This window comes from Sus scrofa, chromosome 9, assembly GCF_000003025.6.
Source record: "Sus scrofa isolate TJ Tabasco breed Duroc chromosome 9, Sscrofa11.1, whole genome shotgun sequence".
In the NCBI taxonomy this organism is placed as follows: domain Eukaryota; kingdom Metazoa; phylum Chordata; class Mammalia; order Artiodactyla; family Suidae; genus Sus; species Sus scrofa.
In genome coordinates this window covers 74,633,473-74,645,844 of record NC_010451.4, presented here as the reverse complement: position 1 = coordinate 74,645,844, position 12,372 = coordinate 74,633,473, and the positions used below count along the sequence as shown (strand labels likewise).

Below are 12,372 nucleotides of genomic sequence, written 5' to 3'. Positions count from 1 at the left end.
GTCCCTTCTTCTAACTTTCTTTTTGCCTTGAAAATAATAAACTCCCCATAAGTGGAATTATTCAAGCAGAAGCTGAATGATCATCTGTCAGCAACATGCTATTGAAGGGCTAACTGAAGTGAGTGGGAAATTACACTAGATTACCTTTAAGTATTTCTCATCTTTAAATTCCTATGTCACAAATCAAGATGAAGAGATTAGAACTAAGGAAAATTTTTAAAGTGACCAGAAGGAAAAAATATGAAGCAGTACTTGAAAAGTTTTCTTTCTATTCAAAAAGAAAACTATAGAATATAATGAAGCAGAAAAAAAGAAAAAAGAAACAGATCCAAAAAGGAAGAACACAGAAAATCAAGAAAAAAATTACTAATTAGCACAAGAAAAAGAAATGATATTCAGAGTTTGACATAACAATATTTATTTTATTTATACAAAATTTACCCTGTATCTAACTGTGCTTTTCTACAGAAATTCGGAATCTTTTTTTCTTTTTGAGTGGTGAAGAAGTAAGATGTTAAAATGTTTAAAAAAAAAATCTAAGGCAATGAGGTTTAAATCAAATGACTGCTGATGGGCACATGTCTGGGATAATAAAGTAAACAATGCATGGATAACATAATAGGGAGTTGTTTTCCCCTACACTCAGCCTCTTGTCTTTAAATTCCATTACTCCAACCACTAGTGTCTTTTGTGAGGAAATCTAGAGGTGAAAAAAAAATATTGTTGGACACAATAAGGCAAGAAACTTTAAATCTTTCTACTACAAATAAACGTCAGCAAACATATGTAACAGTCTGCTGCAGAAAGGAATCCATTTTAAATACTAAATGATCAATGTGCATTGCGGGGTGGGGGGAGAAGAGATATTAGGAAGTTCCCTTGTGGCATAGTGGGTTAAGGATCTAACATTGCTGCAGCTGCGGTGCAGATTGCAACTACAGAGTGGGTTCCATCCCTGGCCTGGGAACTTCCACATGTGGCAGGTGCAGCCACGGCCCCCCCAGAAAAACAGAGGTATTAGAATACACTAACTCAATATTTGAAAAGGGGTCACAATAAATATTCATTATTTGATTTTAAATAGTATGTTAAAATATTTTACATATTTACCTGGTATAAACTATAATTTATAAAACATCAAATTTTAAAAGGAAGTTCAATCTAAATGTTATCCAAATAGAATCAAGCTAAATAAGATGATAATTTTTATACTTCTTCGGAAACTTTTTAAATTTAGGATTCCAAAATAATGAGAGAAATAGAATTTCTGAGTCCATCAAGAACTTCCTCCTTCCCATTTTTGAATTAAAAATTCAGGCAGAGTCTGGGCTATGACTTTTTAATGACCCAAACTCCTTATGAATTTAGGGGTCATAATCCACTTTGGTATTCAGAAAACAAATTGCTTCATTCACTTTACAAGTTTACACCTGTTTTATCATCAAAGAATATTATACCATACAACCAGCTACAGCAGACCCACTGTTAAGCAAATTTGTTAAATGAGCTTTCCCATCATTTTGTGGCAAGCCCCTTTATGAGCCAGATCATTATACTTCAAAATCATGTTCCAAATAATAGTCAGCTGACCATCAGCACCATCAGCACCAATTTGAGAGCTTATCATAAATGCAAAATCTCACCCCAGACCTAATGGTTTGTGAGTTTGCTCTATTGTTTAAGAATATTAACTTCTGCTACTTAAGGTCAAGAAAACAAACAGATTGGAGGAAACTAAGAAGTGATCATCCTTGATGGTAAATAAGCTAATAGAGACTCAAGCGCAGATAATGAGAGCTTATAAGACCAGGACAAAATTCACAAGATATGTTACTCAAGATAGTAACCTGTAAGATATTCCAAAATAGAAAATATAGGAGTTCCCGTCCTGGCGCAGTGGTTAACGAATCCGACTGGGAACCTATGAGGTTGCAGGTTCGGTCCCTGCCCTTGCTCAGCAGGTTGACGATCCAGCGTTGCGGTGAGCTGTGGTGTAGGTTGCAGACTCGGCTCGGATCCCGCGTTGCTGTGGCTCTGGCGTGGGCCGGTGGCTGCAGCTCCGATTGGACCCCTAGCCTGGGAACCTCCATATGCCGCGGGAGCGACTCCGGAAACGGCAAAAAGACAAAAAAAAAGAAAGAAAGAAAGAAAATATAATGGAACAAACAAGATGTTTACTTATGGCTACAAAGGGATGAAAAGACCAACACATTATCATGCCATCTCCGGATCGACAGCTATGCCACCTCCGAGTCTGTTTCCAATGAGAACACCCAGTAACATCCTATTCTGGACCATTGGGTGCTCTACCCAAGAAATGCAAATAACTCTCATGGCTCATCAGCAGGCAAACTGGCAAAGCTACAGCTGTATCTGAGTGTACTCATCATAACTCTTCAATACAGCAAGTATGTACCACTAGCCCAGGGCATCATTCCTCTGTGGTGTTCTCGCTCAAACATCAATTCCAATCCTAATAACCACATCACCAAAAGGAAAGGCTGACATGATAGAGGAACAGGACATATGAATACAATGTACACAGGACTCGGATAGCGTAGTCTTTCCTTCCAAAATTGCTTGCACCTTAAGTGTGTTAACTACCCCATCCCCACAGCTTTCTTCTTGCTTTTGGCTGTGTGTTTTAAACTGATTTGATAAATCGTGTGATTCAAGCATTTTAATTTGATTCCCGGGCCTGTCTATTCCATACCTCCGGGATAGTGGGTAGCATACTTGGAGGCTAACCATTGCATGAAGGTAATTTCCCACAAAACACCTACTGAGTAAGAAATATGCTTTTTAAATATCCCCAGGTGATTCATATGCAAATTTAAATTTAGAAGCACTGAGCAGGACTGTTAGAAAGAAAAAGCTGCACAAAGAAATTTGGATTTCAGAACTACGCTTGGAACACCATCTTGAATAAAAGGCCTCATGAACCCCCCTGACAACAACTCAGAGCCCCAAAAGAGGGCGAGAATGCTAAGGGATCCATTTCAACAGCTATCATTTAAGGCTCAGAGAAGCACTGCTGCCCTTGAACCCTAGCTCTGTAAAGCTCCATACAACTTGAGAAAACACACAGAAAAGTACAGCATGATGTAGCTCAACATTAACCCTGCAATCTCATCTTGCTGGGAATTAGGAAAATACCCTTTTTTCAGATATGCTGAAAAATATGGTTTCAAGAACACCAATCCAAAGGACATTAGGCTACCTGAAACATGCTTCCTTAACAAGCTTGTAATGATGATATTAGACCACCCAAGAACAGAGTTGAGCAGAATGACCTAAGAAGTGACCTGAATGGGCTGCACACATCCCACCTACCACCAACTGATGACTCAGTCGGCTCCAGTTATTTTACGTATTTATTTCATTTGCATTGCTACTGACACATAGTAAGGGCACAGTAAATGTTCAGAATTAACAGAAAAAATAATTTAAAATGTCACACTTTCAACCATTGATTTATCTAACACAAATTTAATTCAATTTCTTGGTTTTGAGAAATTCCTGGGAATGAAGACATAATTCCACATCTCAAATTAGCATGAATCCTAACACTCCCAAATTTCAGATCTTAAAGTTGGATTTTATATATTCCATTATTCCATTCTAATTTTCCATGACACTATGAAACACGTTAATTTATCTATTAAGAAACAATCCAACCATTTCTAAAAGTCACTAACAATTAATACAAGGGATATGCTACACAAGAAAGGTCAGCTATTATTTCGGTATTTTTCTAGGTCCAGATTTAAGTCATCTTAAGGAAGCATCTATTTAAAATAAAATATCTATGGACTGCAATAGACAGAACTGGAATAGAAACTGAGAACATCTTCACACACACAAAAGTCATAAAAAAAACTTTAAAACTAAGACCAAAAATGTTGAGAATATTTACCCTAGTGAAGAATAAGATGAGGATACCAGGAAAAGAATGTAAAAGTTCCAAAGATCATATTTGTTAAGGAATATGCTCCCTATTATTGCTGAAATAGGGAATGTATTTAAGTTGCAAAGGAAAAGATTTAGGTTGGAAATTGTAACTTCTCATTCCATAAATAAATCTTTATAAAAGGAATAAGGAAACACACTTAGGGGATGGCTGAGTGTATTCCCTTCCAAATGAGCTATCAAATCCTGTTCACTCCATGCATTTAGTACAGCCAAGTTAAAGTATTCATAGGACATTAGACACTTCAGCTCAGGTTTTTACACTGTTTCATGTGCTTAAGAACTGACTCTACAAGCTCACAGAGGCAAGAGGTAACCTTATAGATTTTTGTGTCCTTTGCAGCTAACAGCATGAGAAGAGACATATGATAAACCTGCACTAAACACTGAATTTAATTATTACCTCTCTCTGAGGCAAAAAAAAAATCTTGAGAATAATCTAAACACTACCATCATCATCATTACCAGTAGAAAAGTAGAGCTCAAAATTTCCAAGTGAATCCACTTACATGTTATACAACGGAAACAAGAAAGAGTAATTGTCTCATTCATTACAAAGGGCTAAGAATGAATCTTCTGTTTACAAACTTAATCCACTCCAACTAGTACTTTTAACCGCCCACTAAAACGGAGTGCATTATCTTTCGCAAATCTGATGAGTGATCTGTGTTCTTAATGAAATGTGTTACACGTATATAATCTATTTCTTTCTTTATTATATGAAATACACAATCATGTGAAAATTAAGAAGCAAAATGTTATAAGCAACAGAAGAAAAAAATCACATCAATTTCAAAATCTCATATCCTAAAACCTAGTCTGTTCACACATGAACATCCAAATTTCAATGATAAATCCTTTAAAATCCATTAAACCTCTTACTGTGCAGCTATGTTTTGAGCAGCACAGGACCCAAATACAAGGCTGATGCCCCATTTGGTTGAGTGGATAGTGTTCTACCTGATAAATTTTCATAAGCTGCTATCCCCCATTAGGGAGTCAGTCACTGGTTTTAACAAACTCCTTGAAGAGTTCATTTCAGTTATTTCTGCCTTGCTAGATGTGTAGCAATTTAATCTCATTGCTTTCTTCCTAAAGGGTGAAAAAAATGATGTTCGAACAAGAGCACTTACAAAGGGGACATGAACGGTGAAATTTAGGAGCTGGCTGGATAGGCCTGAGGGAAGGGCACCTCTAAAGAGAGTGCCTATAACCTGGGGGCAGGGGAGAGAATAACGAAGGTAGGAAAGAGCAGCAAAGAAATTTAGCTTACTTAGAAACTAGATTCCCATCTCTAGTAGTTATTTCAAACATAGTTTAACTTGACATGTCCCATTCTGATCCAGAACTTGTGCTTTACACTAATGAGAGGGAAGTTTGCCTGCTAACACCAGTAAATAATTTCATAGATTATTATTTTATTTCAAAAAAGTATTTCATAATTAAAGCAAGGTCATATTTATCTCTATGTAAACTATATGTCTTATATGAAAGTGTCATAAGATGGAAAGAACAGTAGACAGTGACTTTAGATTTTGAGGAGAAAATTTAAGAAGATGCCATATCCAATTTCAAATTTATCATATATACACACTGTGTAAGCTAAAAGCTCCCAGAAAGTGGTTTCAAACTACACATTCTGCCACCACAACCCTCCAGACTCCCGGAGGAGGGCATGCCAGCATGTTGGGACAGAGCCGATGGGCAAGTACACTTTGAAAAAGCACTCCAGGAGATTCTTATACTCAACCAAACACCTCCTGCCCCATTGCCATTATCAGCTAATAATGTTTCACCACCCGCTGAGGATGTATTTTGTGCTATTCTTCTATTCCAAATGTTAACTAAGTGAAGTCATTAGAATAGAGCATCTGAATTCAACTGGCATTTATCCAGTTTTTAAGAGGTAAAAATAAATTCATGAATGGCAAATCAATTTAATGTCCTTTCACACAATTTCATTTTAAAGCTACATAACAAATTCTGAAGTCAAAGCTATTTAGACTCATAGCTTTCCAATTAAAGTATTTAAGTCCGCTAACATATTACCACGAATCAAACATTCACTACCAAGTAGCAGTACAAAAAAGAAGTTCCAATATTCCTTATAATCCACTTACACTTAAGAGACAGCTCGGATTTTTTTAAGCAAGTAAATAAAGAATATTATTTCAAGGTTATCAAACTGTCCCATTGTACATTATACCTCATATCCTACAAGGTTCAAATTCAGATAATTTTATTACTTGTGGATAATTTCAGGTAAAACTAGTTAAAGAAGTAATTCTATTTTGAACTAACACTTCTGGTTTTCAGTGTTCATATTATTCATACTCCAGTCCATTGGAATATATCTCACAATCCCCAAATTTCTTCAACTTTAATATTTCTCAGTACTGGTTTACACAACTATAAAGCACATCAGGAAATATGTGGCTATCTCTCAAACTCCAAACTTTTAAAATCACCTGACAGCATGTGTATATCAACAACCTTGAATTCTTTATAGCTGTCAAAGCTATTCTGCATATGGTTAGGCCCAAATACTACAGAAATAAACTTAGAAAAAACTTCAAAAACAAACTAAGAAAACATACTTACCTTAATTGGAGCACTACTAAACTTAATTTTCCTATTTGCTGGGATATCTTCTTCTTCTGGCAATCCAACAATTTCTGAGTATTCCAAATCAGGTTGATAGTAACTGTTTTCATCACTATCCTCCTGCTCATCTTGTTCAGTGCCTGTCTCTCCCCAGTCAGAATTATACCTGGATCTTACCCTATATACATTATAGTCACTGTGCATGTAAACATGGGAACTCCCAAAATGATGTGAATCTTCCAGTAGTTCCTTTCCACAGGCAAATCTAGAAACAACAGCAGAGGTAAAATCACCACCTGCAAGATCTTTCTTCTGTTGCATTGCTGCCTCACTCCCAACCAAATTAGCTTCTGCGTCTTCTGAAGGTTCGTTTTGTGGTGAAGGGATTTCAGACTCTGGCACTGCCTTGTTTTCAGCACAAGGTTCTTCAGGAAAGTCTCTGTCAATTCTGTCAGAAGACTCTTGGTTAGATGTGGAGTCCTCGGCTTCCTTGTTCTGCTCTGCCTCCTCACTAGGCACTGAAGCTAGAGAGGTACTTTTCGAAGCCACTTCTAGTACTGGAATTACATTACTCTTCTCAGCATCCTCTGCATCATCACTGTGTTTACTTGGAGGAGACCAAGAATTAGAATCCTTAAGGTGCCCGAAGGTGTCAAGATTTGTAACAGTAACAGATGGTAAATTCAGGGGATAATGCCCAGTCACCGAGTATTCGTTGTTTTCAGTCTTCTCGGAAATGATGGCACCGGGGGAATCGGTGTTCTCAAATACTGCACTCAGTTGACTCACAGTTGGGGAGACAGCCTCTGTCCGGGAGCTAAGGCTGTCCAAGGAATCGGTACTGCCTCTGTTGGACTTGGAACCACCCCACTCCTCCGGAGGTTCACCCCCTCCAGCTTTCTCTTTCTTTGGGGAATAGCGGTTGTTTTGTCCTGACTCATGCACACTTCTCTCAAACATCTTGCGAGTTTCTGTGAACTTAGAATATGAAGGGCCATCGTACATTGTATCAAATCTACTAATTCGTTCTGAAACAGAGGACTCCAACTTAACAACTGAGCCATCTGTTTTTTCCAGAAATTCTTTGGGCTTCATTCTTCTCTGGGGGGATGAAGGTCCACCCTTCCCCCTTGTTTTGGCAATGACTGCGGCATTCTCACTGGGTTCCATACCCATCTGCATAAACAGATTTTTAATTCTGTTGACATTGGAGCCATATTTCCGTCCCCTGCTCTGCTGGGAACCCTCACCTTCTTTTGCTTTTTGTTCCCCATCGGACTTGGGTTTGTCAAAGGTACTTTTCAGTGCCTGGAACTCAGTTCTATATGCATTCCTGTGAGGAGAGGCACTTCTGAGAGTGGTACGTTCACCTGAAGATTCGGTTTTCAACATTTTTACTTCAGGGGTGAAAAACCAATGTTCATAATGATCAGGGGGGAAAAAAAACAGAAAACCTCTCTTCTCTAATCACCAGTATTTGGTCAAGAAAAAGTACCTCTCAAATGGCATACTGTGTCAGTAATCCTCCCAACAGGTGTATTAGGAAATTATTCAGTCAAGAGTTACACAAAATGGCTTTTTCAAAGCAAGACTAGAGGTTCATCTGTAACAGAAAAGAATGAATTTCTGAATTCATTTACTTAATTTATGTTTAGTCAACTAATATACACTTTTAAGTGGCTTAACTCCATGTCGAAGAGAAGAAATTACTTATTTAAATGAGAATTTGAAAGCCAAGAATTCAAAAGTTCTAACTCATTGGTCTTTAGTAACAAAATTGTTTCAAGCATAACTTGAGGCCCCTACCAAAATCACACACATACACACATACCAGTGACACATAAGTACACTTGACAGCAATATTTTAGCCCAAGTTTTGGTTAGTTTTGAGAATGACCTTCAAAGAAACCAGCAGTTCCTGGCTCTTTAAATCATCAAACCGACTCAGAAAAATGAAATCCATTTGACATTCTCCACATCAGGAAGAACTTATTCTTCCTGTACAAGTACAATTGAAAGTTTGGAATCTATGTTTACACACTCCGAAACACACCTACAGAGACTTTATTTCACTCTTTCTAGTCCAATATTCTCATCTACAGCATCCTCAAAGCAACACTTTCAGATAAAAACAAACAGAAGAAAGTTCTTACATGACAGTAAGTTTCACTCCAAGTTCAGAACCAAAGCAAATATTTGGAAGTTTCATAAAAGTGAACATTATTAATTACAGCGTGGGATATAGAATATCATGGGAATAAATGCACGAGAATGTGACGATCAGAAAATAAACAGACCATGAAACCTCTTTTCATAGCCCTGATTTTTTTTTTTTTTTTATTATTATACTTGCCTCTAACTTACTACAAGCTCAAAACACAACGCCATGCATACTTGCTGGTCTCCTCTAGCCCACAGCTGGATTTTACATCAACATGCCAGCAATCAAATACTTCAAGATCCGCTGAGGTGCAGACAACACAGTTCTAAAGATTTTTTCATTTATTCATTTTGTTTTTGTTTTGCTTTATTTTTTAATATTAGGCCGAGCCCTATCACTCTCACGCACCAGCAGATGAGGGAGCGCACAGTTTCACAGTCTCCAAACTCGGCTCCTGGCCCAGCAAGCATGCATGGCCCATGCAGACAAACAAGAAAGGCTTCAGAGTGTGGTGCCTGGGGTTTTTGTTGTTGTTGTTGTTGTTATTATTATTTTTGGTCAAGCATCGACAATCTCCCTCTACCCTGACATTTGTTTTGGCCTTACACACCATCCCCTCCCCCCCTACACACACCCTACTCCCTCCCCCGCCAATTTGAACCCGAGGGGGCGGGGGCGGGGGCGATGGGGCCGCCGAGGGATTCAAAACCTGCCCTCACGAAAGACAAACATAAATAACACCAACTTGAGAGGCAGCGGATTCCCAAGCCTGGTTCGGGACGCAATCCCTCGGCCCCGGGCAGGGGCAGGGCCGGGAGAGCAGGTGACGCCAAGCGCTATGGTAGGAGGTCGCAGTCTAGCTTTGTGCCAGGAAGCACCTGAAGTCCTAACACACTGGCTGCGGCTCCCAGCGGCTGCCAGGCGGATCCCAGTGTGGCACGGGGAGAGCCGAGCTCCCTGGCCACATTTAAAAAAGGAGAAGAAAAAAATGACAGGGTAGTGCTAATAAATCCCTTTGTTTTTCCTCACAGAGTGCCAGGAAACAATAGATCCCACAGATCATGCCTCCGATCCTCAGCCTACCGCTCCCCCACCGCTACCCACCCCCACCCTCAGCCTGCAACTCAGCCTTTGTACATCGCGATTCTCTCCCTCCTCATCTCCACCCTCCCCAACTCCTCGCCCCGCGCTCAGCCTCCCCCTTACCCGAGCGGGAGCCGCCGCCGGCGGGGAGGGTCGGGCGGCCGAGGCTCCCACCCCCTCCTCTGAGGCGCCCCCCCGCCCCACCGCGGTCGCCGCTCAGCTCGGCGCCGGCCCGCTCGCTGCCCCTCCGCCCGCTCCTCACGGCGCAGCGCGGCGGGCGGCTGCGGCGGCCGCTTCCACTTATGCTGCGGCCCCTACGCGCGCCGGGCCGGCGGCGGGAGGCCCCGGGAGGCGTGCTGCGCTCCCCAACGCCATGGCGGGCGGGCGGCGGCCCGGGCCCCAACGCGCTCGCCCGCTCCGGCCGGCCTGAGGCTGGGAGCCCGGCCCGGGCAGGGGCTTCGCCCACGTGCGGCCGCCCGCGCCTGGCCGTTGGGTTGGCGGGGGAGCCGGGGTGTGATGGCGGGAGAGGCCCGGGGTGGGGGGTGAGGAAGGCCCGGGGTAACAGGTGCCTCACCTCGGCTGATGGGATTAACTCTAGGGCCGCAGAGAGAGGGAGCCCGGCAGCAAAATCCCAGGAGAGGGAGAGAGAGGGAGCCTCTGGCGGCCAACGGAGGGCGAAAAGCACCGGCCCGAGGCGAGGCCGCCCCACCCCCTCGGCCGTGGGCGAGGGGCCCCTCAGGCCTGGGGCAAGCCCTGCCCTTCAGCCCTGGTCTAGGTTCCGCGAGAATTGGGTTTAGGGGCTACAGCTGCCGGGGCCACGCGAACTGTGCTGTTAACTCGCAGACCCCAGAGTATCTGGAACCCTGGGATGTGCTCCTGGCCTGGAAGGCCAACACCTAGGCCCAGGTCCATTGTGGCCTTCACCTAGGACAATGCTCCCCATAATACCCATCTTGACCTTAAGGCTCCACCGCTAAAGGAAAATATGCGGAAATCTGACTTTTTTGTCAGGAATTTTTCAGATGCTTTCGCCCAACCCCACCCTTTTATAAATACTCAGGACCCCCACCTTTCCCCATCAAAAATACCAGAAGTGTTACAATGCAAAATATCAAAGTGATCATAACTGTCAATATAGACCTTTAAACCAATCCTCCAAAAAGCTCTATGGAGTAGAAACTCTCAGGATAATTTTTCAAGATGGTAAAAATATTTTCGAATAGAAACATAAAATGAAAAATGTGTCCAAAATGTTATTTGACTCATCAATTAGGGAGGGAACACCAAGAGAATGTGAAGAACAAATCTTTATGGAAAATCAGAAAAGAGACAAAACCAGTTAATAAGACAATAAATGTAATATTTTGAACTAGTTCCTAATCAACTGGATCTCTAAGGAACAAAACCATTTTTCATATCTACAGATAAGAACCATTTACATTATCATTAAGTTCCTACGGCTTAAAGAGTAAAAAGCCTGGTCAAAGGCAGGCAAATGTGCAAACTATTGTAGAACCACACAACTCCAGCGTGCTGTGGATAACATCTAGCATTCCATTGAAAGGACACCCAATAATCTTTTGCCCGTTTCAAAGTCTTACATTAATTTCCCCAACAGAATTATTATTATCTATATTTTACAGGTGGGAAAACTGAGCTTTAGGTTCTATAATTTACCTACAGCTACATCGCTAGTGAATGATTACTGCTGCGTATGAACTCCAGCAAGTCTATACACGCAATCTACACTCTGGAAGCAACATCTTTTCTCGCTTAATTTCAAAAGGGCTTTGTAGCTACTCAATTCTATGTATCTCTTATTTTGAACAGTGGAATTTTTTCTTTTCTTCAAGCCTCACCAAATTCTGGGTGCTTTCCCAAAAAATTGGCATTCTGTGTCTATGATGTGGATGTCACTTCTATAAGCATAAACAGATGTAACAGGCAATGTGAGGGGGCTGTGGTTCCAGTCTCCACTTTTGGAAAGAACATTTGTGCTGTCTGGGGTAATTTAGTGGAAAAGTTCCTGTCATTTATTTGCAGTGTGGAAACCATGTTTTTTAAGAGAATAACCTAAATAAATCCAAGAACCTAATCACTGAGTTCTATCTGTAGAAGAGGGGGCAGAGTTGGCAACAAAACCAGTCTTACACCTCTTTACAAAAAGATGATTCATACAGAAAAGCAGACTAAAGAATTTGGTTGGTTTGGGTTTCTTCCTTTCTTTTCTTTCTTTCTTTCTTTTCTTTCTTTTTTTTTTTTTTTAATGTGAATCTTCTGGAAAAATTCCTACTGAAAGTATGAAAGACAGAGTTTTTAAAACATAATTTCTGATAATTTTGGATTCCTGGATTGCCTATAATCTACCGTCCATTTCTAACACTTCTCTGAATGTTTGAAGAGACTATTAGACCAGTACTAACTAATCCAATATATATGGTTATTTAAATTAATTTAAATCAAATACAATTTAAAATTAAGTTCCTCAGGATGTCCCATTGTGGCTCTGTGATTACAAACCCAACTAGTATCCATGAGGATGCAGTTTCAGTCCT

General features: G+C 40.8%; 1 protein-coding gene across 14 annotated transcripts in view; it reads right to left on the bottom strand.

Annotated features, from left to right (window-relative positions):
- PPP1R9A (protein phosphatase 1 regulatory subunit 9A) overlaps positions 1 to 10,560 on the bottom strand; it is a 308,766-nt gene extending 298,206 nt beyond the window's left edge. For 10 of the 14 annotated variants that reach the window (XM_021063370.1, XM_021063379.1, XM_021063374.1 and 7 more), the window contains exons 1-2: positions 10,392 to 10,560; positions 6,571 to 8,176 (exon numbers count right to left, since the gene is read on the bottom strand). In XM_021063370.1, the coding sequence (XP_020919029.1) occupies positions 6,571 to 7,965 (1,395 nt within the window). In that variant the 5' untranslated portion in view covers positions 7,966 to 8,176; positions 10,392 to 10,560. Of the gene's footprint in view, positions 1 to 6,570; positions 8,177 to 9,479; positions 9,844 to 9,940; positions 10,117 to 10,391 lie in introns of those variants that run through there. The other 4 variants (XM_021063377.1, XM_021063371.1, XM_021063372.1 and 1 more) reach the window with 4 other exon arrangements.